This window comes from Balaenoptera physalus (assembly GCF_965194825.1).
Source record: "Balaenoptera physalus genome assembly, chromosome: 17".
NCBI lineage: Eukaryota > Metazoa > Chordata > Mammalia > Artiodactyla > Balaenopteridae > Balaenoptera > Balaenoptera physalus.
In genome coordinates, this window is record NC_138895.1 from 24,815,142 (window position 1) to 24,840,235 (window position 25,094).

The following is a 25,094-nucleotide window of genomic DNA, read 5'->3' on the forward strand; positions in this document are numbered from 1 at the left end:
CCATCAAAGAGCCAGAATGTGGATGCCTGCCGTGGCAGAGAGACTGAGCAGCTAGGTTAAAAGTGTTTTCCTTCTTTTCTTTTCACCCTCCTTTCCTGTGCTTTCTCTCTCCCCAGACTCTGGAGTGGCCTGAAGTAGCAAGTAGAGGTAAAGTGAGAGAAGTAGATTTGGGTAAGAAGAGGGAAAGAACAGACACCCCACCTCCATCGCTCCTGAGCCCTGCGGAAAGCCACCCTCAAGGGAGAGGGCTACGAGCGAGTCTGGGAGGGAATTAAGTACAAGTTGCTATGCAGTTAGGAGATAGTGGTTTGAGTTATAGAGACTAGGAATCTAACTCAGATTTTTGAGAAGAGTCTTTCATAAGGTGTGATCACGAGAATATACATGACAGGAATGAAGATGGTGAAATGTGGCTATCTCGTTTCCATTCATTTATTCCTTTATTCACTTAACAAATATCAACCGAATGCTTGCCAGGTGATGGCCACATCTGTGGAGCTGGTCTTTCTGTATTTAACATTGAGAGGGCTCAAGCCCTTTCTTGAGTTTCTACAGCTGTTGATAAGATCCCCCTGGTGGCCCTTAGATCTGTCTTCTGGTAGACCCTGACATGTTCTTTCTTGTTATTACCTGCATTGTTTGATCTAAAACGCACACACAATAAATCAGATGGGCGATTCTGGACTGACGAGGGGGTATCTTATTATTGTACTCTGGCAGTTTGTTTTCTAAATATTTCTAAAGGAGTTGAGTACCCAGAAATGGAGAAACTCTAATCCCTCCACATCCTGCGTGGTAGGTTCAGAAGTACCAACACCACCCACCACGCTGCTCCTGCCTCAGATCCCAGGAGAAGGGGGCTGCTTCTCACCTCTCCAATGCTAAGTTAGAAGCAAACCGCTTTCCGCCGCTGAATTAGAGGCTTGTACCGCAGCCAAAACACAGTGTGGATTAGACAACTAAAGATGTCTTTTCAAGGGAAACAAAGAAATTAATTAAAGCCAGACAGGAAGCGTCTCCGGTGTGCTGTCTGGCGTTGCACCCTCTCTTGGGCCTGCGGGCGCCGACAGGGAGGGTGTGACTTGGCAGGTCGTGGCTGGAAACCTAGCCAGACCTTGAGGTTAACAGAGACCCCCTCATGGGGTGGGCGGCTGCCGCCACTGTGAGTGCTTCGGAGCAGGCTGAGGGCCCGTGCCCGCGGCGAGGGAGTCAGTGTGTGTGTGCGTGTGTGCGTGTGTGTGTGTGTGTGTGTGTGTACGTGTGCCTATGTGAGTGCTTGTGTAGGACCTGGGTGGGGGAAGGGAAGAAGGCCATTAAAAGAGTCTTGATGGGACTTCTCTGGTGGCGCAGTGGTTAAGAATCCGCCTGCCAAGGCAGCGGACATGGGTTTGAGCCCTGGTCCGGGAAGATCCCACATACCGTGGAGCAACTAAGCCCGTGCGCCACAGCTACTGAGCTCACAAGCCACAATTACTGAGCCCGTGTGCCACAACTACTGAAGCCCGCACACCTAGAGCCTGTGCTCTGCAACAAGAGAAGCCACTGCAATGAGAAACCCGTGCACCGCAATGAAGAGTAGTCCCTGCTCGCCGCAACTAGAGAAAGCCCACGTGCAGCAACGGAAACCCAACGCAGACAAATAAATAAATTAAAAAAAAAAAAAAAAAAAGAGTCTTGATGGTGCTAAATGGGCACATTTTCTTTTTTCCAGTATAAAGGGACAGGGTCTCTGAAGGAAGGAAAAAAAGGCCTAAGTGTGTTGGGAAAGAAATGTCAGGCACTTTCATAACTATTATTTGATGTAATTCCTTGAGGTGAGTGTTGACCCAGTTTTAGAGACGAGCAGGGTGAGGTAGACAGAGGGGCCTGTCACCCTGACAAAGGTTAAATGGCAAACAAGTGGCATTATTGGGATTTGAATTCTGGTCTTTGACACCAAAGCGAGGCTGCAGGTGCCCCCTTCCCTGCACTGCCTCTCCCATGACCCTTTCTTGCAGTGCCTTCCAAGAGCTGTGTATGACTTACGAAGGGGAACTCCAGAGGAAAATCACTTTGCCTTACTAAACCTCTGGGCCTCCATGGTAAAAGGAGGCAGATGAATTAGGTGAGCTCGAGATTCCTTTTAGCTCTCATATTCTGTTTGTGAAGCCTGGCGGGTTTGGGGGGTGGGACAAGGTAACCCAGACTCTAGACTAAGCTGATTGTGGTGGAAATCTTACCTCATCATCATGTCCCAGACGCACAGGATGGCATTTAGTTTCTCAAAAGCTGACTTGGAATCGGACACTAATCCCCACTCTCTTCAACTGTAGTCCCACTGCTTTTAGAGGGAAATATGGTGCCTGGCACATTAAACATTCAGTAATTATTTGAGGAATGAAAGATTGAATGGAACCCAGCGCTCAGTTGGCCCTGTGTGTGGAGGTGGGAAGTAGGGGTGGGGAGTGAAGGACCCGTGTGCAGAGGTGCATAGAGATGTCCCTGGACATAACAGGACTTAAATAATATTTATTACTGGGGCCACGTGGTGCAGTGTGGGTTTTTTTTTTTTTTTTTTTTAAGCAAACAAAGATCCAGTTTCAGTGGGTTGGTTAAATGACTTACTTTGATGTGGCTACTTTGTTGACCCAGTTATGCAGCTCAGCACAGGCTGTTCTGTGGAAAAGAAGAAGCCAAACGTTAAAGCTACTGCTTATCTTTGCTGCAAAGAGGGAGCCCCAGAGTAGATGATCTTTTGTATCTGGGAGCCCATTAATTAGTCTTGGAACGTGAAACGGAAGGCCTCGGGCTCCACTGGGAGTGGAGAATGGAATTGCACAGCATGTTCAAACGAGGAGATTGGGAGGCCAGAGTGTTGGGAGGAAGAACGCGGGCGGGGAACACCTGCGGCGCGGCCGAGATGCTTAAGATGCAGTTCTAATTCTCACCTGCAGCGACATCTGTCACCTTCAGAAGCGCTTTGTGTGAGTGATTTCGAGGGAAATTTAAAAAGTGGGGTCTGGGTCATGGAAGAACAGGAAGGAGAACAGCTGCAGGGGTGAAGGAGAAAGAGAGATGGATGGTCTAACAAGGAGTGGGGTGTCCCCAAAGCCCCGACACTCCACGGAAACCTCGGGACAACCTGGGACTTCCCACTATATACCAGTGCCGGTTTTGTTACATTTCAAAAGAGCATCACCATGACCGTAGCTGACATCGTGCAGACTGGTCACAAAGCCTTGGGTGTGCGGGTCATCTTCAAGGCAGGGAGAAAGGGCATTTACTTTAGGTCAGTCAAGGCAGAGCCCCACGTGCACGCGGCTACTTTTTTCAAGACTCCGTGGAAAACCACTTGTGCCAAGGGATATGAATATTTAACATTTTCCCCATATAACAGTCAATCTGTTAGTTTTACCCTTCCCCATACAAGATGTAGATGATAAGCAAGTGAAAGTCATGAGGGACAATTGAAGGTCACCGGATCCAACTAGCTATGGAAAAGATTGAAGCGAGAAGCACCACAGGATCAAAAACTGCGTAGAAAAAAACCCTAACAGTAATGGTAATTGACAACAAGAATCTCCGAACTAAAAACATTTAGTTTTCAAAAGCTCCCCAGTCATTAATGAGTAATGAGTAAGAGAGTAGGGAATATGTGTGTGGGAAAATTATTTTTACCTCAATTTAATAATTGTTACTTGGGTCTTATTGGACTGATCAGTAGAGAGATTTTAATTCCCTGTGAGTTCTACCTTGCTGCTAACCGCCGGCCAGCTCTCTGCTCTATTGAGCCTCTATCCAGTTACTAAGATAGCCTTCATTCAGGTGACTGGAGATTCTTTCATCCAGCACTGGCAGTGATTATAACATAACACTTATTCATTGGGGCTGGGGTTAATGTAAACTAAGTTGATGGAAGAGAGCTTTGAGTTTTCGGCAAATCTCTTCTTGAAGCCCACACACGGAAGGACCCACGGATTTGGATCATGTCTGGTTAATTATGTTTCACTGGAAACTCCATAATTTTCCACTTTATTATGATTGGAGAGTTTACATCTCCCCCCTCTCTCCCCATGGCATGATATTACATAATATATGTCACCAAGAAGCTCAAAGCAATATTATTGATTAATTAGGAAACCAATAGGTAAATACTACACTACTAGTTGTAGAAATGGAGATGTGGGTATTCAAAGCTCAAACTGAAATCATTATTTATCCCCCTTCAAATCCTCTCCTTCTGTATTTAGTTCATTAGTATTACCATCATCTATCCAAAAACCCAAGAGTTTTCTTCTATGCCCCCAGTCCCCTAGACCTATCAATCACCAGATCCCTTCCATTTTACTACCTATTTATGTCTAGAATTAGCATCTTTGTTTTCCCTATTCCTTCTGCTCTGGTCAAGCCCTCATCATGTCCAAACTGGTCTCAGCATCCTCTAGTACAAACTCCAAGTACCTCAGACTGAAGCCTCTCGGCTCCTTGCCATTGTATCTGCAAATGTTACCTACGTCACTCAACAAGGTTGAGAGCTCAAGGGGATATGGAGAAGTCTGTCGGATTCACATTTGTATTGCCAGCACCTAGCATAGAGCCTGGTACGATGGCCCACACAAACCTCCACCCATCCATCATCCATCCTTGCAACGCATGTTTACTGAGCTCCCACTGTGTGCACACCACTCGTGGGGGAATGAGAATATGGCAACAAACAAAACAGCAAACAACGTATGCTGTCCTTACATATGTTTCTTCTTACACTGATGCATATATTTAAACTTTTACAAAGAAGTTTTCTAAAGTTATAGAGTCAAACACATCAGTGTCCTTTAAAGGTATTATTATTTGTGCTTTTTCTGGACAGTTGACCCTTGAACAACATGGGTTTGAACTGCGTGGGTCCACTTACGTGCGGATTTTTTTCAATAAATAGGTACTACAGTACTATGTGATCCACAATTGGTTGAATCTGAGAACATGGAACCGCACATGGGGAGGACCGACTATAAATACACACATACTCTGATTTTCGACTATGTGGGAGGCATCACCCCTAACTCCCCGCATTGTTCAAGGGTCAACTGCTTAAGAAATCCTTTGGTTCTAAACGATAATAAAAATCTCCCGTAGAACAATTATGATTAAGAACTCAGGCCTGCAGTGAAACTGTCTGAGTTCAAATATTATCTTTGCCATTAAAAGCTGGGTAATTTAGTCAATGATTCTGTGCTTCAGCTTGGTCATTCGTACAGATAAAAGTATTTAAGGATATTTAACTCACTGCAGTTGTTTTGGAGATCCAGTGAGCTAACACAGCTAAATGCATATAGAATTGAGTCTGATAAATTGCACGTTTGTATTATTATAGGTATTATTTTACTACGTTTGTTCTTTATGATTGCCTCTCTAATTCATATGAAATTTATTTTCATTTATGGTATAAATTGAGAGTCCCATTTTATGTTATTCTTCATATGGAAAACGAATTGTCCCCAAATTTTTGTTTATACTCTTTCAATGGTTTCTCTTTGCTCCTAGAATCACAGGGCAATTCCTTACCTTAATCTACTCAGCTGCATGGGCTCTCACCCCACCTTTTCAGACTTCCCTTTTTACCACTCTCCACTGCTGTGCTATAGCCACCCTAGCCTCCTTTGTGGTCCTGGAACATACCAGCCTCTTTTCCTCCCCAGGGCCTTTGCACTTGCTATTTTCTTTTCCTGGAATGTTTTTCTTCCCAAATTTTGTATGACTGCTCCTGGTCATTCAGGTCTTCCGTGTCCACTTAAGATAAAACGTATCGTCCCTTCCCACTCCCCCCACCACTCACCCCCAAACCACTACTTTCTCTCAATTTCATTTTATTTACTTTATTCCATCTTATTTATTTCATTCACCACATTTATGATCTGGAATTTGTTTTGATAAATCATTCTTTTCTTCCTTCACTGGAACATAAGCTTCATTGGAACAGTAATTCTTGTCTGTTTTATGTACTATGGTAGCCTCAGAATCTAGAATAGTGCCTAGGAAATAGTAGGTCCTTAATAATTACCTTATCAGGAAGTCTCTCCTTTTCTCCCGACCAAAACAGGCTTGCTTTTTAGAAGGATAGTCCTGGTGACACTATGGAAGTTGGTTTGTCCCATGCCTGGAACGCTCTCTTTCTGGCTTATCCTTTCAGTCTCACCTTAACTATAACCTGTTCACAGAGGCCTTTCTGGACCCTGGTATCTAACATGGATCTCCAGAGACTTGCTGCAACCAGCTGAGATACTGAGATAGTGAACACCCTGAGAATTTAAATGTGCATGTCAGGCATTTAAAGGTAAGCCCTGGGGCTGTCAGAAGGTGAGCTCCGTTGAGGCAGGAGTTTGTCTTTCTTCTGTCGCTGCTTCTCAGGGCCTGGCACATAGTAAGTGCTCAGTAAATATTTATGGACTGAATCAATAAGTGGTTTTTCTGTGGTTTCCTTTGTTTTCCTGTTAGCTTGTTTCTCTACTTTGATGTTGCAATTAGTATTATTTTTTTATTTTGGACTTGAGCATTTAAAGCTGTTTCCTTTGAACGCCTTGTCTGTTTTAGAAGACAACTCTGCCAGGTTGTGGTGCTGTTTATCTACATGTCAGATGTTTCCCCTCCTCCGCTGGCCATCAATTTTGGAGCTGGTTTAGCTTGGAGGACATCCCTACCTTGTCACTCTGCCATCTCTTCAGAAATTCACAGTCACAGAGAGGCTTTTGGGAGGAGAAGAGCTCAAGTATAAAATCCTAAGAGTTTATAAACACTAGTCTAAGAGAGGCTCATAGGATTATGGATGATAGAGAGGTATGAGAATTCAAATCAGATCAGACATTTATTTAATGCTTGCTGTGTGCAGGAAACTGTGGTATATGCCACGGGGAACACTTAGAAGTTAAACCGTGCCTCAGAGGGCAAGGGGGGCAGCTGGGAAAGATGCTCTCTGCTCCAGAATGATCACATTTGAGATGACATCAGGACACACAGATGGAGAAATCTTGGAAGCAGATGTGATGCCTGGTAAACAGTTGGCTCTGGATCCCCCAAGGTCCAGCCTTGAGATTCTAAGAATCAACTTAGATGAGAGCAAATATTCAGAATGGTGACTTTAAGGGACAGTAATGTCCTGTGTCATTAAAAAAATTAAAAACAATCATAGTGCAGTTTCACAGAGGTAGAAAGGTAGACCAATGAATGATTTTTAACAATAGCAAACAAGGGTGGAGTATGCCTGGCTCAACTTAACTAGGGTCTCAGAATTTTCCAGTCCCCTTCATGAACACACGTCCTAGAATTGGCAGCCCACTTCCGGCAGAACTGCCAAAACTACTCCATTCCATAAATGACTGAACATCGACCAAATTGCTGAGCCCCAGAAAGTCAGTTTCCCCAGGTAGCCCAGGTGGGAAACCTGATTCTGTGATCCAAAGAGTCAGGACAAACTTTCAACTGAGAGCCTCAGCACACAGAATGGAGTTGGGCCGTACAGCTCTGGGAAAGGAGAGGAAATTCCCCCACGTGGTGAGAAATGAAGGAGGAGTTTGAAGCCGAGATGTCTGGCTCTTCCTGCTTTTCCCTCGAGGTTGCCATCATCACTTTGCATCATGTGCGAGAAAGCAAAGCCCCAGGGTGAGCTCAGACTCAGACATGGTGCATGGGTTTGCAATGTTCATCGTGAGAGTCAAGGGTGCATTAAGGGTGATTTGGGCTCAAGACTGTGACGGGAAGCAAACTCCTTAAACCGTCGATAGTCTAGGAGTAAGTGAGGATAGTAACCTACTGTACAGGGAGGCATTGGTTCCTTAGAAATAAGCAGGTCAGTCCAGGGCAAATTTGGAACAGGGAAAGTACTTATAATTGCACAGATGCGATGGGGCCGAAGAAGGGAGCATGAGAAAGGCCCGGGGGGTGGGTGTCAGGTCCGGGGGGTCTTATAAGAGGAAATTTGTGGGTTTGGGGGTATCCTGGAGTTGAGGGGCACAAACACAAATGATACAGGAGCATGCCAAAGAGAGCCTTCCCTTGCTTCACCATTTGGCCTCCAGGTCTGTCTTTGGTGATTAGGAAAGGGGCAACCAGGGTCAGATGCTAACCAAAGCCATTTGCTCTGAGACCTCCTGCTGGGTTACACCCCTTTCTGCCCTCAAGCAGGTGGGCTCTGCTCATGGCCTGGGGCATTATTTGCTCTCAGCTTGCATTTCTTCACAGGAATGGCTGGCCCAGTGGGTAGATGTGACCAACATTTTCCCAGGCTTGTGAAAAGGGTCTGTTAGCATTTACAGACCATTTAGCATCTTCCAGTTCCATGCTCAGTACCTCACTGGGGATGACCAAGACGACCTTGTTAGTAGGTTCTATACTATGGTCCCTCACTTCTTAGGTGGAAACAGGGGCACAGAGAGGTCCCACAGCTTCCTCAAAGTCACCACGGGGCTGGGACTCAAACTCAGGTCCTTTTCTGCAGAGTCTGTGACTCTAATCAGTCCACTCCACAGCCTGCTCATCAGGCATGACCTCCTTCCTGCCAGGTGTTGAGTTGGTTGTCAAAACCCTCAAACCCTGCTGATGCCCTAAGGGCATGTAAATTAGCCATTCTTGATCTTCCCAAATAGTAAATGAATTTTAACAAGCTTTTATGTAAAACTGAACTTTATTGCAATTAAAAAAGAACAAAGACAAGTTGATAAGTGCCTTTAATTACAATGTACCTGCTATTTACATGTAATTATACTTTTATATACAGCTTGAGTAAGGTTCATTACATGTAAACTGTAAGATATGACAAGTTGAACTCCAGCCTTTTGGGAACATTCAGCATAGAAATACTATGGGCAGAAATACACAGAAAACAAATATCCATTTCAGTTCCTTAGGTACCATTACTGGATAAATGATCAAGATCTGGCCACAGAAGAGAATTGTAAATATGCATCAAGTTGAAACTTATTCTTACCATGACTAACAGTATTGCTATTATTTAAACCCTAAACATAATTAATAATTGAATCATTAAAAACAACACAATTTCAACTTATATAGCACCTTTCTTACAGAATTCAAAGCATTTGTATTTATATTATCTCATTTGTCCCCATAACATCCCTATGAGGTAGGCAATGGTTGGTATCATTATCCCCATTTTGTATATGGAGAAACTGAGGCACAGAGTAGTTAATCATTTGCTCAAGGTCACACAGTAAAGTCAATGCTGGAACGGGGACCACGGAGCCATGAGTTCATCTCCAAAACCAATGCTTCTCTTTAAACTAAATTGTTCCCTCTGAGAATTTAATTCAATACTTCATTTTTCCAAGACATAAAAACGTGCATTTTTTTCTCCCATAAAAATTGTTGAAATACTATAGGCAAGAAACAAACACTCTGGGGCAGATGTCAGACTGATGCTATGTTCTTCTAGAAAGAGTTTATGGAAGTCTCTTGTTGGTTTTGTTTTTTCATTACTAGGAGTTTCTTTCCCCAGTTTTAAAAAAAATTAGAATGAAACATATTTGAAAGAATGCACCTAGTTACCTACAGATTATAGCTTTAGTAGCCATATTATGCCATGCACAAACCAGGTTTATTCCTGAGTTTACAAAGAAGAAAATACCTAAACAATAATTTAAGTCTTTGAGATATTCTTTCTTAATCTTATATACATTTACAGTGTGCTTCTCAAGAGACTCAGAGTGGTAGGTAGGGCATTGGAATAAAACATTTTCCAGAGTCACACACACAGGGGCAGGAAGTCTTTCCCACATCACTTAGTTCAAATTTTACTTCTAATTCCTGCCCTACCCACCCTCTGAGAATCAAATATGTAGTTGGTATTCAGAAAAAAATATTGAAAAATTTTTAAAAATTGTCAAAAATCTGAGGCATACAGGACTCTTTGAAACGCCTGTTGACATGGATGTAAAATTCAACTTCCCCAACATGTTCCACGAGCTTCTCCCTGAGAGCAAAGCACTGCTGATGGTGCTACCAAATCTCCAGGACATCAGGAGGCAGCCGTGCAGTGGCCCACAGGAGTTAAGTTTCGAGCATGGCTTGAGGAAAAACAGAGAAGCTTATATTTAAAAAGATGAATGCGAAAAAAGCAAGCACACTTACTGGATGGGTCATGATCATCATGTCAGGTTCATCTATGGGTTTGACATTAAAAATACATAAAAACTTGTCAAAGGAATGTTCAAAGACCGACTCAGGCCTTTGGTTCTAGTCTCTTCGCCTAGGGAAAGGCACTGCTGTCTGTCAGGGAAGCCTTTACTACCTAAATGAGGAGCTAAAATTACATTTCTTTTTCTCCTTAAGTTTAAAAAAGGAAAAGGACAGAGTTTGTTTACACTCATGGTTTCCCACTTGTTGAGTTAAAAAAACAAACAAAACAAAATAAAATAAAACCAGACGTTGCAACAAGTCTGTTCTGAAATGCAGGCTCCAGGGGCCAAGACTGGTCTGTCTCTTTTAGCCTTAACTGTCCTGTGAAGGGTGCCTAACTGGTATACTAGATAGGCTTTTAAGAATTAAATGTATAGGGCTTCCCTGGTGGCGCAGTGGTTGAGAATCTGCCTGCCAACGCAGGGGACACGGGTTCGAGCCCTGGTCTGGGAAGATCCCACATGCCGTGGAGCAACTAGGCCTGTGAGCCACAACTACTGAGCCTGCGCGTCTGGAGCCTGTGCTCTGCAACAAGAGAGGCCGCGACAGTGAGAGGCCTGCGCACCGCGATGTAGAGTGGCCCCCGCTCACCGCAACTAGAGAAAGCCCTCGCACAGAAACGAAGACCCAACACAGCCAAAAATAAATAAATAAAAAATAAAAATAAAGGAATTCCTTTAAAAAAATGTATAATGAGAATGAACAGATATCTGTTCTGTTAATTTGGAAAAAAATATTACACTCCAGAATACCCATTCAAACAAGCTATGATGAGAGTGAAGGTTAAAAAAATCAAAACTAAACACATCCTGGATCCTCAGGTGTGCAGAACGCGAGACCCTCAGCCACTGGATCACCTAACATCACCAAACATCAGGGATTTTGCCTATACATGGTCAAGTTATGTTCAACATCTGGTAACTCCAGAGTTCGATGCTTGAACATTCCCATTTCCTTGAGACCTGGAGAGGAGCTCAAACTAGCTATAACTCACATAACTCATAAGCACTATCTCAGGGGGTGGGGTGCAATAGCTACATGGCTAAGAAATGTTACACATAATTTACTTTAGAAGTGATTAATTCTTACAGGAAAGAGGTTTTTTTTTTTCCCTCTCAAAATAATCAGTGCCCTTCTACTTTATGGGTAGCTATTGGTCTGCTGTTCCAGGGATCTCCCTTCGATCTCAACACCTTGTCGGGGGTCCGTGAGCTCACCTGGTTAGAGCGCGGGGCTCATTCTTCTGCATCTGTGAGTCTGAGTCCTCAACAGAATTCTTAAAAAGTTCTTCTCCACAGCTCCTTAGCGCCAACCATTCCCACGAAAGATGTGGGCAAGAGTGAACATGGTTTAGCAAAGTTCATGGCAAGTAACACCCAGCATCTGCTTCCCCAGGTGGCTCTGTGCCTTATCGAGATAGCCCATGACGCTGGAAAACGTGAGCTGGGCAGAGCTGTCTTCGTGCCAGGAGGTGCTGGGGAACAGTTCCATGCTGCCAGGCCGGGTCTGTGATACTGAAGATTGTAACTGGTATTAGAAAAGAGGGAATGGAATGTCCTGGGAGGAGCAGACACAGAGGGGCCGGGGTGGTGCTATGCAAAGTGACAGAAGGTTTAAACATTCCCAATATTGAATACAACTTTCCCACTCTTTTGTGAATTGGACAATTTGACCATTCCAAAGACCTTTTTGAGACAATGAGTCACAATGAGGCTAACTGTCATGAATTATTTTTGAGTAACAGGGGTACTTTGAACATGATTGGGACCGCCTAACAGATAATATGTCACTTTTTTTGGAAACTATTTTTATGAGGAAAAAAATGCACGCACAGTGAAATGCAAATTCCTATTTGTTTAGTTATATTTCAAACTCCCCCTGAAAACATGAGGCGTGTTAATACAATGCAATGTTTAAGAGGTAATGACATTAAAATATTTTACTGTTGCCAATTTAATATACAGAAGTCTGAGGAATGACAGTTACCAACCTTTACAATCCATTACACAAGGTGATCTGAGACAGAGCACAATACATTTTTAAAAAACACCCACAGTATATAAGTGGCGGGCAAAGAAAAGTCAAATCTAACTGCATTAAGATAAATGATTACCAAATTGAATGCTTTTAAAAAAATTGCCTTTTTTTAAGCAAAAATTGTATTTCTCATTTCATCTGGCATTAAGAAAAATCTGAACTACTATTTCCTAGTTTAATAGAAGAAGAACCTGGAAAAACAATGAAATACTTTATAAATATCAGAGACTGGATGTAAATACAACTTTAAAATGAGCAGTAGGAAAAAAAAAACCCCTTTATGAATGTTTGTTCTCTTCTGGACCATGATTTCATTTAATTTACTTTGGTGATTCCAGATGAAGACTCTAATTTAACACAGTTTCTGGATTGATCTCTTCTAGTCAAACACTTTCTAAGTGTATACAACTCATCTAATGATACTGTCAGGAATAATGTATTTAAGAAAAGGTACAACACAGAGCAAGAAAATACTACTACAGGACAAGAAATTTAGACTTCACTGCAAATAAAGCCATATTTGATATTATAGACACATGTTCTTACTTTCACATTGGTCACTTATTAACACCAAACATTACACTTTAACTTTTCCCAGTTACACAGTACAATAAGCCTGTCAAGATTTCCAGGAAATAACCATCGGTACCTACTGTGCTTCCCGCAGCCAAAGCTAAGCTAGCTGGGTACCAGAAATCAACACTTTCAGAAGAACGGCATCACTAGAACACATGGACTCATGGCAACTATTACAAGGAGCAATTACTCATTTACAAAATCCTAAGTCAGTCTTGAACTGAGGCTCTGGGATTCTAGCCATGTTACATCACCATCTCAGAGTGGCTCATCCTCCAACACTGCCTGTTGATTCTGTGCTAAAATCTCATGGTTTTTGAAGACAGTGAAATAAAATGCCCTCATGTAATAACGGGTCCCTGCTTCTGCCCCCGGTGGGCAGGTTACCTGGCAATGGCGCCATCCTGGCTCACGGGGCTCTTGTTGCCTTCGGCCAAATCTGTCCTCAAACGCCTGTCTGAAGAGGACGCCTATTTTCATTTCCTTTTGTCAGGTGGAATCTGTAGGGAGTCGCATGAATAAAACTATTTAAACGTACCACTGTTTTTCAGCTAAGAGAATGATGGACCTAATTTAAAATCTGAATTCATTAACTAGAAAAATGCAATGAGGGCAACTTAAGATGGTTTTCTTGTAATTACCAAATGAAAATGATTGGAGAACTGTTTCTTCTATTCTGCTTTTATGACAATAGTCATTACACTAGTAGGATAAACACTCAAAATAAATGACAGGATGTATCCTAATTAGTTAAGCACCAGAGCGACTTTATATATATACATGTGTATATATGGATGTGTGTGTGTATCATATATATATATACAACATCATATATATACAACATATATATATATATTTTATATAGTTACTGGTAAAAGTAAGTAAATGCTCTAATTCGAAAAATGAAAATCAAATATGAGAAACAGATCTAGTGACATGCTGAGGTTAAATTTCAGTTCTTTGTGTTTACTTATTGTTAATTTAGCACTCAATTAGAATTAACTCTTGGATTTTAAGGGCAGAGAAATCAGTAATTAGCCTTTTTCCCACAAAGAGTGGTACCCTCAAAAGCTTTAATAGCCCTAATGATGTAATTTAATGCAGGGCAGGAAAAAAAATTTGTCGCAAACATATTTGCAAAAATTACTTTCTTCTAGAATTTAAGATTTCCTCAAACATTTCACATAAAACAGGTTACACTTCCCTGCTGACAATATTTGAGAAATAGTAAAAGCAGCACAAAAAAATTCTTCAAAACTTTCAAAATATCTGAATAAAAACAAAGATCCTACTTTTAGGCAAGATAGGTTTATAATTCTGATTTATATGACGAAAAAAATTTCCTAAAACTTATTTTTATCTTTTTGTATAATTTCACCTACCTAGGTTATTATAGTTGAATGCATACATAATATGGGTGTCAAAATTTTAAAGATATAGTAAACTCTTCTTTTTTAATAATATCCTTTCATATATTTAAACTATGTAGCATTTAATTCAAGATGAAATTTTTTTAAAAAGTCATAGGCTTCCAACTCAAAGATTCTAGCACAAACTTTCAACAAATAAAGTAAAAAGGGATGAAGTTTATGAAATACTGTACTTTAGGGTCCAAACTGTGATGCTACATCAATAAATATACGTCAGTAAGTTACCCAGTGTTCTATAAAGAGCAGAGCCATCTCCTGAAGTTTATTCTGCTTCTCCCTCCCCCCGACACTCATGGACTGTGCTATCACTTATTCTTTTAGGATTTGTTCTGGAGGGCCTTAGAGTTCCTTTTAATACTTTACATCACAACTTATTCTTAGCACAGGTTTTCAAGTCAAGAGAGATATTTCATTGCATACTTTATGGCCATAAGGCATAGCCTTGGTTTTGAAACTGCTGGGGGGATTCTGATAATGAAATTTCAAGATGATATGACTATTTATAAAGAGCTTCTCTACCTAGAAATGGTTTTACCCTTTAGAGATCATACCCACTTCCCTGGCAATAAGTAAGACATCATGAATTACAACTTTTGAGCAGCCAGGGGCTCCTAAGGGACAAGCCTGCAGCATGCACAATGCTAGGTGTGCAGTGTGACACGGCTGTCACCAGGTACAAAGCAACCCCACAAAGTCAAGATTGTCGGGTCAAACTCATTCATACTAAGCAATGAGACTCACTGGGCGAACCAGTGCTTACAAAGGATGTGAATTCAGAGAGCATGGGGCCTTGCACCTTCCAGATAAACTTCTCCCTAATCCAAGGTTATTCTGCCATGATCTTTTGATCAGTGATGATTGTGCTTATACACATGAAGTCTTCATGGGAGAGACCAGGCTGACTGAAAAATAACGACAACCAACCAATTTACCCCAACTGAGCTACTTTACAATTTCAGAAACATATTACAGAGCAGTCACAAAAATCAAGCCATGAATGCAAGGAATGGAAAAAACATGCCCGGGAGCTGGTCCCTACAATTTTCAAGATGCTTCACCCTCCCAATTGCATTCTTTATCATAATGAGTGAAAACAGCAAGATTATTCAATCTGAAAAGTCACAGATGTCACAGCAGTACAGAATAATTGCCTCTTTTTATTTTTCTTTAGCAGTGTAGGAAAAGCTCCTTTTCTGTAGCCCACACTGCATAATAGCACTTCAACCAGGTTCATTTTAAAATGAAAAGTGAACAAGCTTCCCAATGTTGGCCTTATAAAATCTAGAGAGATGATTAAATTCAAACCAGGCTGAGCTCTCAATCTGAGTAATTTCAGCAACTGATTTTTGTAAAATGAAGGGGAAAAAAAAGTCCCAATAGGCAATTTACATTTGCAAGCACCAGGCTGCAGAATTCATCACCTTCTTCTTAAAAAAGTAGCTAAAACTTAATGAAATTATAATACCTTCTTGAGGTTAATTGTTCACAGTCATCTCTAGTCATATCTTGTTCCTCCTTCCATTTTTACCATGTCAAATATTTCAGTACTTCCCACCACAAACCATTGAAAATGATCATTTGTGTTTATTCCACTTATTTCTCCAGCGAGCCAGATGATTTGACCAGGAGCTCCAAGTACCATTTGAAAAGTCAAGTCTTTAAAAGCCTTCAGTGTTTTCAACACTTGGTTAGAAAAAAGGTAACAACTACTCATAATTATCCAGCTTATGTGCTTTATGGTGTCTTTTCAAAATGAGAATACAAATCATTGTACATCAAATCAAAATAGTTAATATACATTTTATCTGGCACTTTCTAGAAATTAGGCGTTAAACATAAAATACCTTATAAATTTATATAACAAAAATATATGTTTATATTTTAATCTCAGATAGATTACCTTAGGGGAGCAGTTCGTGTGTGAAATCCCGCACGGCCGGTGTGGCAGTGGGGATCATCAGAAATACACATTCAAGTTCACAGCCCTTGGGAAATGGAAGCCGTGGCTGCCATCGAAACATGTGGTCTGTGTCCCAACATAGAGATTAAGGCTCTCTGTTTTGGAGGAATGAGCTCTGGGCTAAAAGAAGTATGGAAATACCGCGATATTCATTGAAAATACTGAAAAGGCTCTGAAGAGTTTCAAATACTGGGGAAAAAACCATTTTGACTATAAAAATAAAATAAAGCATCTAACAATGACTTCAAGTACTTTGGGAGAGGCTGCTGACATGGACTGCCCAAATCGGAAGGAATAAAGAGCTAAGAAGCTCAAGGGGCATCTCCAATCCTACCCACCGGCCGGGCCCGGTTCCCAGGGGCAGCTGCTGGAAGGGGACTGGGGAGCGGCAGGAAAGCAGCAACCACAATTTCTTACCATCGAAAAACACCCACGTTGAAGGCAAAGGCCAGGCTGGTGGGAGAATATCCTTGGAATGACCCATGATAAATCGGAAGATTTCAAGGGGAAGAAAGCCATTCATTTTACCATTAGTAGCAGGCAGCAGAAAGGGGAGAGAGGGAGGGAAAGCCGGCTCCTGTGAGTGGCAGTGTTTCAGGCAGGTCAGCTGTGATTTTTGATGAGTGCTGTTCTTCCTCCCTGGGTGGCTTTCTTCACAAAGAGGGTGAGACCACTGACAGCTGGGATCCTTCCAGAGGGTGTGGGCATATGAGGGAAGTGTGCTTGGGTGTGCCAGGGCCCTGGCAGTAGGGTGTGTGCCTCACTGTTCCCCAAACTGAGAAGCAGTTTCGGCACCTCCTGTCACCTTCCATTTCCGAAAGCAGCATATGAAGCGTGGTTGACACCGCTTCTTGTGCTCTGCAGCAGCGCCGGCCGGTCCTGTGCTGGCTGGGCTGTCTCCCGGGCTGCTAGAGCCTGGTGATGTCTCGGCATTGCTGCAGGTCCCCGATGCTCTCGTAGTCATTCTCCTTGGGGAAAAGGCCGTGGTGGCTGTTGGTCTCCGGGGCAGCCTTCTCTTCCTCTCTGTTTAGAGTCTGTATTGCTTCGTAATCTGGCTCGGGCTCCTCGCCGCTGGGCCTCCCTGCTGCTGAAGGAGTGCTGACGCTGTTGGGAATTTTCTCAAAGTCTTTAAGAGTAGCATAGAGATCGTTACAGGAAGAGGGCGACCTCGGAGCAGCTCCTTGGATGGAGGTATAGGTGGACTCTGGCGCTTTAAGTGACTGTCCTGATTTGTTCCCTGGCTGTCCTTTTTTATGTACTGATGAATACATTGCCGAGATCTAGAAAACAAAGGGTGAAGTGAATAAACAAGCTTCAAGCTTGATTTCTCCCTCCCCCTTTTTAGTGATAAGCTAGATTTTTAGGACTATGGGGGTGTGTGTGTGTCCCTTTAAGACTTTATTGAGATATTATTGACACACAACACATATAAGTTTAACGTGCGCAATAGGATGATTTGATACACATATTGTGAAATGATTACCACAATAAGGTTAGTTAACAACTACATTATCTTAATTGCTGTTTTTTTGGTGTGTAGTTATAATATTTAAGTTCTATTCTCTTAACAACTTTCAAGTATATAATACAGTATTGTTAATTCTAGTCACCATGCTGTACATTATATCCCCAGAACTTATTATAGATGGAAGTTTGACCCTTTGACTAACATCTCCCCATTTCCCCCAGTCCCCAGCCTGTGGTACCCACCATTCTACTCTGTCTATGAGTTTGGCTTTTTTAGATTCCACATATATGTGAGAACATACAGTATTTGTCTTTCTCTGTCTGACTTATTTGACTTAGCATAATGCCCTCCAAGTCCATCTATGTTGCTGCAAATGGCAGGATTTTCTTCTTCTTTACGGCTGAATACTATTCCATTACGTACGTATATGTGTGTGTATAAAATTACATTTTCTTTATCCATTCATCCCTTGATGGACACGTGGGTTGTTTCCATGACTTGGCTGTCGTAAATAATGCTGCAGTGAACATGGGTGTACAGATATCTCTTCAAGACAGTGGTTTCACTTCCTTTGACTGCATACCCCAAAATGGGTTCTTCATTATCTGTGCTAATCCTGGAGTATGTAACTACAGGACAATTACATGTGTTATCTACAACTTTGTAAGTAGCATAATTCTATGAAAACCAGGTCCTCTCTGGGTCTCCTGAGGGCTTTGAGGAGAGCAGGTGGAGTGGGCAGCTCAAGACCCCCAGGACCTGACCACAGATCAGGTTTTATTTGATTTCTTTATCAGAATGATATTTCACCTGCAAAAAAGGTTTGACTGCTTTACGAAAAAGGGTAAAAAACACATATTAGTCCAGTGATTCTCAAAAGGGTGAGATTCAAACCAGCAGCAGCGGGATCTGGACATTTATTGGAAAGGCAAACTGTGGGGCACCACCCCAGAACCACTGAGTCACAAACTCTGGTGGGGGGGTCCCAGATGGGCTGATTCTGATGTCCACTAAAGTGTGAGAACCACTGAACTAGACTGTCTGATCCACTCTTCCTGCATCACAAAGATCTGAAGAGTAGTTCCTGGATTCTGGTTGGTCATATACCTATATCTGTCAGAGTATCGTTTTCCACTTTTTTTTTTTTTTTTTTTACTTCATTGCATACTATTGGTTAAATATACATTTACAGACGGGGCTACATTTCCTTCAGTGGGAAAATTCATTCTTATTTGAAACCAGCCAACTCAGAAATAAAACTAGGAGACAATCAACTTATGGGATGCTCTTTCCTATGGGAAAAGCGGGCTATTTTCCAAGCACACCTACTCAGTCTCACTAATGTACCTCATGTAGCCACAAATATCAGGAGAGATTTCATTTTCTTTGATAGAAAAATGGATGATAGAGTAAATGGACTGATTAAGGGATTTGGGAGGTATTGTTTTATTGTTAGAAATCATGTTTGGAAATAGGTAAGAATATCCTTCATTACCTGTATTTATCTTTGCCACAGCGATTGATTTATTCAAACACCCAGGAAATAAATGAACATACTTCCTGACAGATGCTTGGCTTTGCAAGTACAGGGAGAGATGTCCTGTTCTCACACATCTCACATACTGTGCAGGAAGCTTCCAGCTGGCCTCCAAAGCTTCTTAAGACACGCCTGCCGCATGTTAACTGGTCATTTGCATGAGGACTTTTCACTACAGGCTGGTGGCTCAGATTTGCCAGGCCTTGACAAGCCAAAGGTTTTGAGTCAGAGAAATAATCTTTGGGAAACTCTTGCCCTGTTGATCTGACCATTTTCAGGACTGTTAAATTAACATTCTCACCTTAGAGGTTTTAGGGAAAATATTACTCTCAAAATGAAGAATTAGAATTTCTTTCCATTTAGGAAGAATTAAAAAAAAAATCCTCTGCTTTTCATAGGGAGGTGCAAACATATGGAACTTTTTATTTATAAGGTGTTCCAAGCCAAAAATGTGGACAGATTATAAAGGGGTAAGTCATGGATGACAGTGATGAAGGGAACCAGCATCCTAGATATTTATTCTTCACCTTCAGGGGTAACATCAGGACAAACACACCTTTACCTGTGAGAGTAATGAGAGTTGACCCCTCTCCACCATTTCTGTTTCTCTTCCCTACTTTCTTCCCCATGGTCACTGCCATTAATGCCCCCCACTCTTTGTAAGTACTTGGGTCTTCTTGGTCTTTAGAGTCTTTTTTTTTTTTTAATTATAGGCTCTTTCATTAACTTACAACTTAATATTATCTCTGAGCATGAACCAAATGTGCAGAAGGTGTCATTTGAAATTTGAACTCTTATCAATGTTTCTCAAGTCTTCTAATATTCCTTTTGAGTATCTGTCTCCTACGACTATTATTTTTATTTTGTACAAATAAAAGGTTTCTCTTCAAGCCCCCTTGCTATTTAGCTTTGCAATTTTTCTCTTTAAAATCTTTCATCATTATTATTCAGTCTGTAAATTGTTATTATGGTCTCATAAATTACTCCATTTTCTCCATTTCTCTCCTTTTTATATTCAACCCTTCCCCCATCATTCTGTTAAATTGGGATAATAGGACTTAAAATTCAGGTCTCAGTTTCAGTCTGGACTGTCTAACATTATATTACATTAATATAAAAATAAATGATTTCCATATTTATTTTTTCTAAATCTTCTTCCTAAAATGAATATGCAGGAATCATAGGTCTTTATTCTATGTTAAACATTCATCAGTATAACAAGGTCCTATTTTCAAAAGCCACAAACAAATGTAAAATAAGAAGAAAAGTAACTTAAAATTTGACTGTCTCTATTTTAAAGGGTTAGTTTCCAGATCTTTTATATTCTATTTTCTCCCCCACCCCTTTTTTTTGGCTGCATGGCTTGTGGGATCTTAGTTCCCTGATCAGGGATTGAACCTGCACCTTCGGCAGTGAAAGCACAGAGTCCTAACCACTGGACCACCAGGGAATTCCCATATTTCTTATGCCAAATGGGATGGCTCCAGGACAGTGAAAAACGCTGGAGGAGGCAAAGGAGCTGCCACAGGCCCTGGTAGGAGGGTCCTGCCTTAGTCTCATGAGGGGAGGAGGGCCCAGCAGAGATGGAGAAGGGTCGGGGCGGTGCATGAAAGTTACTTTGGAGGTGGAACTGAAGGGACTTGTTACTGACTGCATCTGAGGACAGTGAGGAAAATGGGGTGTTAAGGATGACCCCAGGGTTTTGGCTTGTGCAACCAGGTGGATAGATGGCAGGTCCATTCCGTGGAGCAGGAAACACGGAGGGGGTTGGGCAACATCACCTAAGGAAAGCACTTCTGCTCCTTCAACTTTCAATGTGGGATTGTAGTCTAGCTTCATATTTTAATACTCAGAGTCCTATATGGGAGGTGATGTACCAGCATATGTACATTGCTTTTGTACATGTACAAAATTTACTAAGCTAGGCATTCCAGAAAGAGGCTATATGTAGCTAGATAAATTAAGGTGTTCAGCTCTCTCTGAGTCTAGCTTGACATGATAACACAATAAATACTGGCTTTTACAATTTTAATGCTCACGGAAAGTTTAACCAGTGAATCTTTAGCCCTGGTGCTTGGGAGAATATATCATCCTTTCTTGCTGGTGGCCATGTCTGACTCTATTTCCAAGCTGGACGTGTACTTCCTGAAGTTCCCTGCTCTCAGCCTCCCAAATTCCTAAGCCCTTCTCCCTCTGTCTCCCAGCCTGGAGCAAATTCTCTACACCCACCTGCTCCAATTTCCTGTATTTTCCAACCCACTATTAACTTCCTTCTAAAGGGGACTTCCTAACTGATTAAAGCTCCCACACTTAACATTTCTCTCTTCTCATTCCTCTTTTCTCCCCTCCCCTTTCTATTTTTGTCTGCTCCTTCTTCCCTACTGAGTTTTCTTTACTTAGCGGACCTGTTCGTCATGTCCTCTTTCTTGTCTTACCATCTGCCAGTCACTCTCTCTGAGCCATTATAAAGCCAACATCCCCAAACCCTGATCTCCAACCATATGCTTAAGAGGGTCCTTTAGCTTTCTCAGACAAAGGGTAACATGACAGTGCATTTACTCAAGGAAGGAGGTGCTATTCTCTATTACATGGGCTTTCTGGTTATTTAAAAACTAACAAAACTCACCTCTTCTTCTGTGAGAGTTGGGTCTTCTTCCCGGGACTTGTATGACAACGAACTAAATCTCTGTTAGAAGAAACATAAACCAAGAGAAGGGAGTTTGAAGTCAATAATCTAACCTTTCTTGTGCATATGCTTTGATCCATCTATCTACAAAAATGTTTTCAAATGATTTTTAGAGAAGAAATTATTTTCTACCAAGAAATTATATAAAGCACCTGAAGAATAAACACGTAAAAAGTATGTTTTTGCATACCCAGTAGTATTACACTTAGAGAAACTTCTTCTGATTTTTTATTTGAATCTGTAGGTACAAATAAAACAAACAGTTATGTAGACTACTGTTTCAATTCCTAATTGTCACTGAAGAATTGATCATCAATGAAAGATGGAAAGACTGATTAAGAAAAAAACATGGTTTCTTTATCAAATGCCTGAATTTTATATTTCTACAGTTTGCCTGAGCCATCAGGAAGATTCTTAAGTCATCTGGAAACTTTTCACAGCTAGTGGGGAAATCAGCTCACGTTTTGTGGCTTGCTCCCTGCCTCATTTCTCAATGATTTTGTTTCCTGGTTCACTGATTCTGTCTCTAACGCATCTCCTGCCTGAATTCTTGCTGACTGCAACAAACACGGATCCTTCCAAGCCTGCCCCAGATCCCTGACCTCCCTGCCCCGACCGTGTCCTCCCCCCGACCTCACTGCTCACTCTCCCAGCTACACCTCGGACTTCTCTTACCCTAAACAGCCACCCCACCATCCCATCTCCTTGCAATCCCCTTCAGACCAGCACTCCTCGATCAAGCTCACTCCTCCCATAACCCAGTTCCTACAATCCTGCAAAACTTTTTTCCGTGTGTCGCTTCTCCTTGGCGTCCTTCCTTTCTGCCCTGTCAAACTCCACTGTCATACTTTAAATACTACACTCCCTTCCTGGTCACTGGTGAACTCATCCCTCAAGTGAGTCCTTAATGCTGCTCTGAATCCTTCTATCACCTGGTCCCTGGTCTCCTAGCTCCCTACTTCACATCTTCCCCTCTCTTCCCAAACTCCCAACACCTCCTCACCCATCCTCATCCTTAGCTGAGGACCTTGAGAAAACTGAAGGAAACAAGAGAAATTTCTATAAACTTTTACCTCCCCCACCTGCCCCCAGTCTCTGCGTTCATGTATCTTCCTTCCTGTCAGTTGCCACAGATGAACTTTCCATGCTTCTCCTTATAAGGTGATCCCTTCCTCCTGTGCACTAGATTCTGACCCCTCACACCCACTCATGGATATAAGCTCCAGCATCTCTCCCATTTTGTCCACATCATCAGCTTTCCCCTCTCTATGGAGTCATCCCCATCCATGTAAAAACAGGTTATTTATTCTAAAAACAAAACCAATCCACCTTCTTCCAGTTCTATTACTCCTTCCTTTATAGTAAAACCTCTTAAGAGAGCTGTCTAAAAAAGTCACTCAAATAATTTTTCTCTTCCTATTCTCTCTCTAAACCCATTTCAGTCCAGTTTCTGCCTCTTCACTTCAGTGAAACAGCTCTCGTCAAGGACACTGATGTCTACCGTGTAACTGATCTCTCCTGACCCACCTGCTGCATCTGATGCAGGGGTCACTCCTTCCTCCCTGAAAGTTTGCCCTTGGCTTCTAGGACACTGTACTTTCCTGTTTTGCTCTCTTCTGCTGGTTCCTTTTCTTTCCTGGACCTGTGTCCTTGGAACTCTTCTAGGTGCCATTCACACGTACTCACGCAGTGATCTCATCTGATGTCAGCTTTGAAAACAAATGTCTGCTGCTGACTTCTAAATGTACGAACCCAGCCCAGGCCCTTCCTCGTAAACCTGTCCCTCCATCCAGCTGTTCTCTGACATCTCTACTTGGATGACCAATATCTATCTCAAACCAATATGTCCAGCCCTGAACACCCAAGTTTCCTCCCAAATCTGCTCTGCCTACAGTCCTTCTTACTTCAGTTAATAGCAATTCCATCCTTCCAGTGGCTCAGGCCAAACCCTGGACTCGTTGCTTCCTCTTTCTTTCATCCACATCTGGTCTATCAACAAATCTCCTGGCGCTACTTTAGTGTCTCTCATTACTTCTGCTGCTCCTGCCCTGATCCGAGCCACCTTGTCTCTTGTCTTGCTTATTAGAATGGCTACCCAATTGGTCTCCTTGCTTCCATTCTTCATAGGTGAATTTCAGCTCCATCAGAGGGATCCTTTCCAGACCCAGATTAAGCCATTTTTCTGCTCAAGGCTTTCGAGTGACCCCATTGTATTCAGATTATAAACCGAGGCCATACAGGGTTGGGGCCCTGCTTACCTTTCTAACTACTCCTCTTAGCGTTGCTCTCCCCTCTCCAGCCACGCCCACCCCTTCCTCTTTCCTGGAGAGGCCGGGCCTGCTCTGGCCTCAGGACCTTCACACTGGCCATTCCCTCTACTTCATTTGCTCTGCCCCCCCCAAAATGTGTACCAACTCACTCTCTCACCTCCTTTAACATTTTGTTCAAATGCCCCTTCACAGCCAGGCATACCCTGACCACTCTATTCACAACTGTGCTCCCACCCAAATTTCACAATCCCCCGGGTTCTGTTCTAATTTTTTCCTTTAAACTTTAAAGCCTTCTAAGATACCACATACTTTACTTACATACGTATTTATGTCTCTATCTCCTCACTTAAATGTAAGCTCCATGGGGGCAGAGATTTTTGTTCATTTATATGTTTTGTTCACTAGTGTATTCCCAGCACCTATATCATGTGGCTTATAGTAGGTGCTCATTAAAATATTTTTGCAAATAAATGCATGAATATTAAACATTTCAAGTTCTCCCAATCACTTAAAATTAGGATGGTTTATAAGGAGATGATGGATTATTCATTCCTGTATTACTCTAGAAAGGTAATCTGCTTCCCAGATGGATATTTCCAGTTTCTAATGTGACATCTGGAGAATTGCTTACTTAGCAGTGGTTAGACAGTCAACTCTCTTATCTTTTAAATGCTTGTAAGTAAAGAAGTTTTAACTGCTTTAGGCAGCATAAATGTCACATTAGTTTTATTATCTTTAGTTATACAAAGGGCAAAAAATTAGGCTGCATTTTTGCATTTTACAAATATATTCATAAATACTTTACTGAGGCTCTCAATGGCTGACTTTAAGGGTAAAACGAAAAGCTGAAATGCATTCAGAGAACACTACACAGAATGACTCCTTGGTATAAGCTATATAACCCTAGCCAGGCCTCCCCTTGTGATCATGAATGCCACAAGTTTTTCAAGGCTACTATTGACTGAC

The 25,094-nt window shown here is 41.9% G+C and overlaps 1 protein-coding gene across 11 annotated transcripts in view; it reads right to left on the reverse strand.

Annotated features, from left to right (window-relative positions):
* Positions 1 to 1,260: 1,260 nt before the first annotated feature.
* Positions 1,261 to 25,094, reverse strand: part of PAG1 (phosphoprotein membrane anchor with glycosphingolipid microdomains 1) — a 148,292-nt gene continuing 124,458 nt past the window's right edge. For 7 of the 11 annotated variants that reach the window (XM_082432855.1, XM_082432857.1, XM_082432856.1 and 4 more), the window contains 2 exons: positions 21,799 to 21,858; positions 15,941 to 17,447 (listed from right to left, as the gene is read on the reverse strand). In XM_082432855.1, coding sequence (XP_082288981.1) covers positions 17,076 to 17,447; positions 21,799 to 21,858 — 432 coding nt within the window. In that variant the 3' untranslated portion in view covers positions 15,941 to 17,075. Of the gene's footprint in view, positions 11,679 to 15,940; positions 17,448 to 21,798; positions 21,859 to 25,094 lie in introns of those variants that run through there. The other 4 variants (XR_014255395.1, XR_014255396.1, XM_082432854.1 and 1 more) reach the window with 4 other exon arrangements.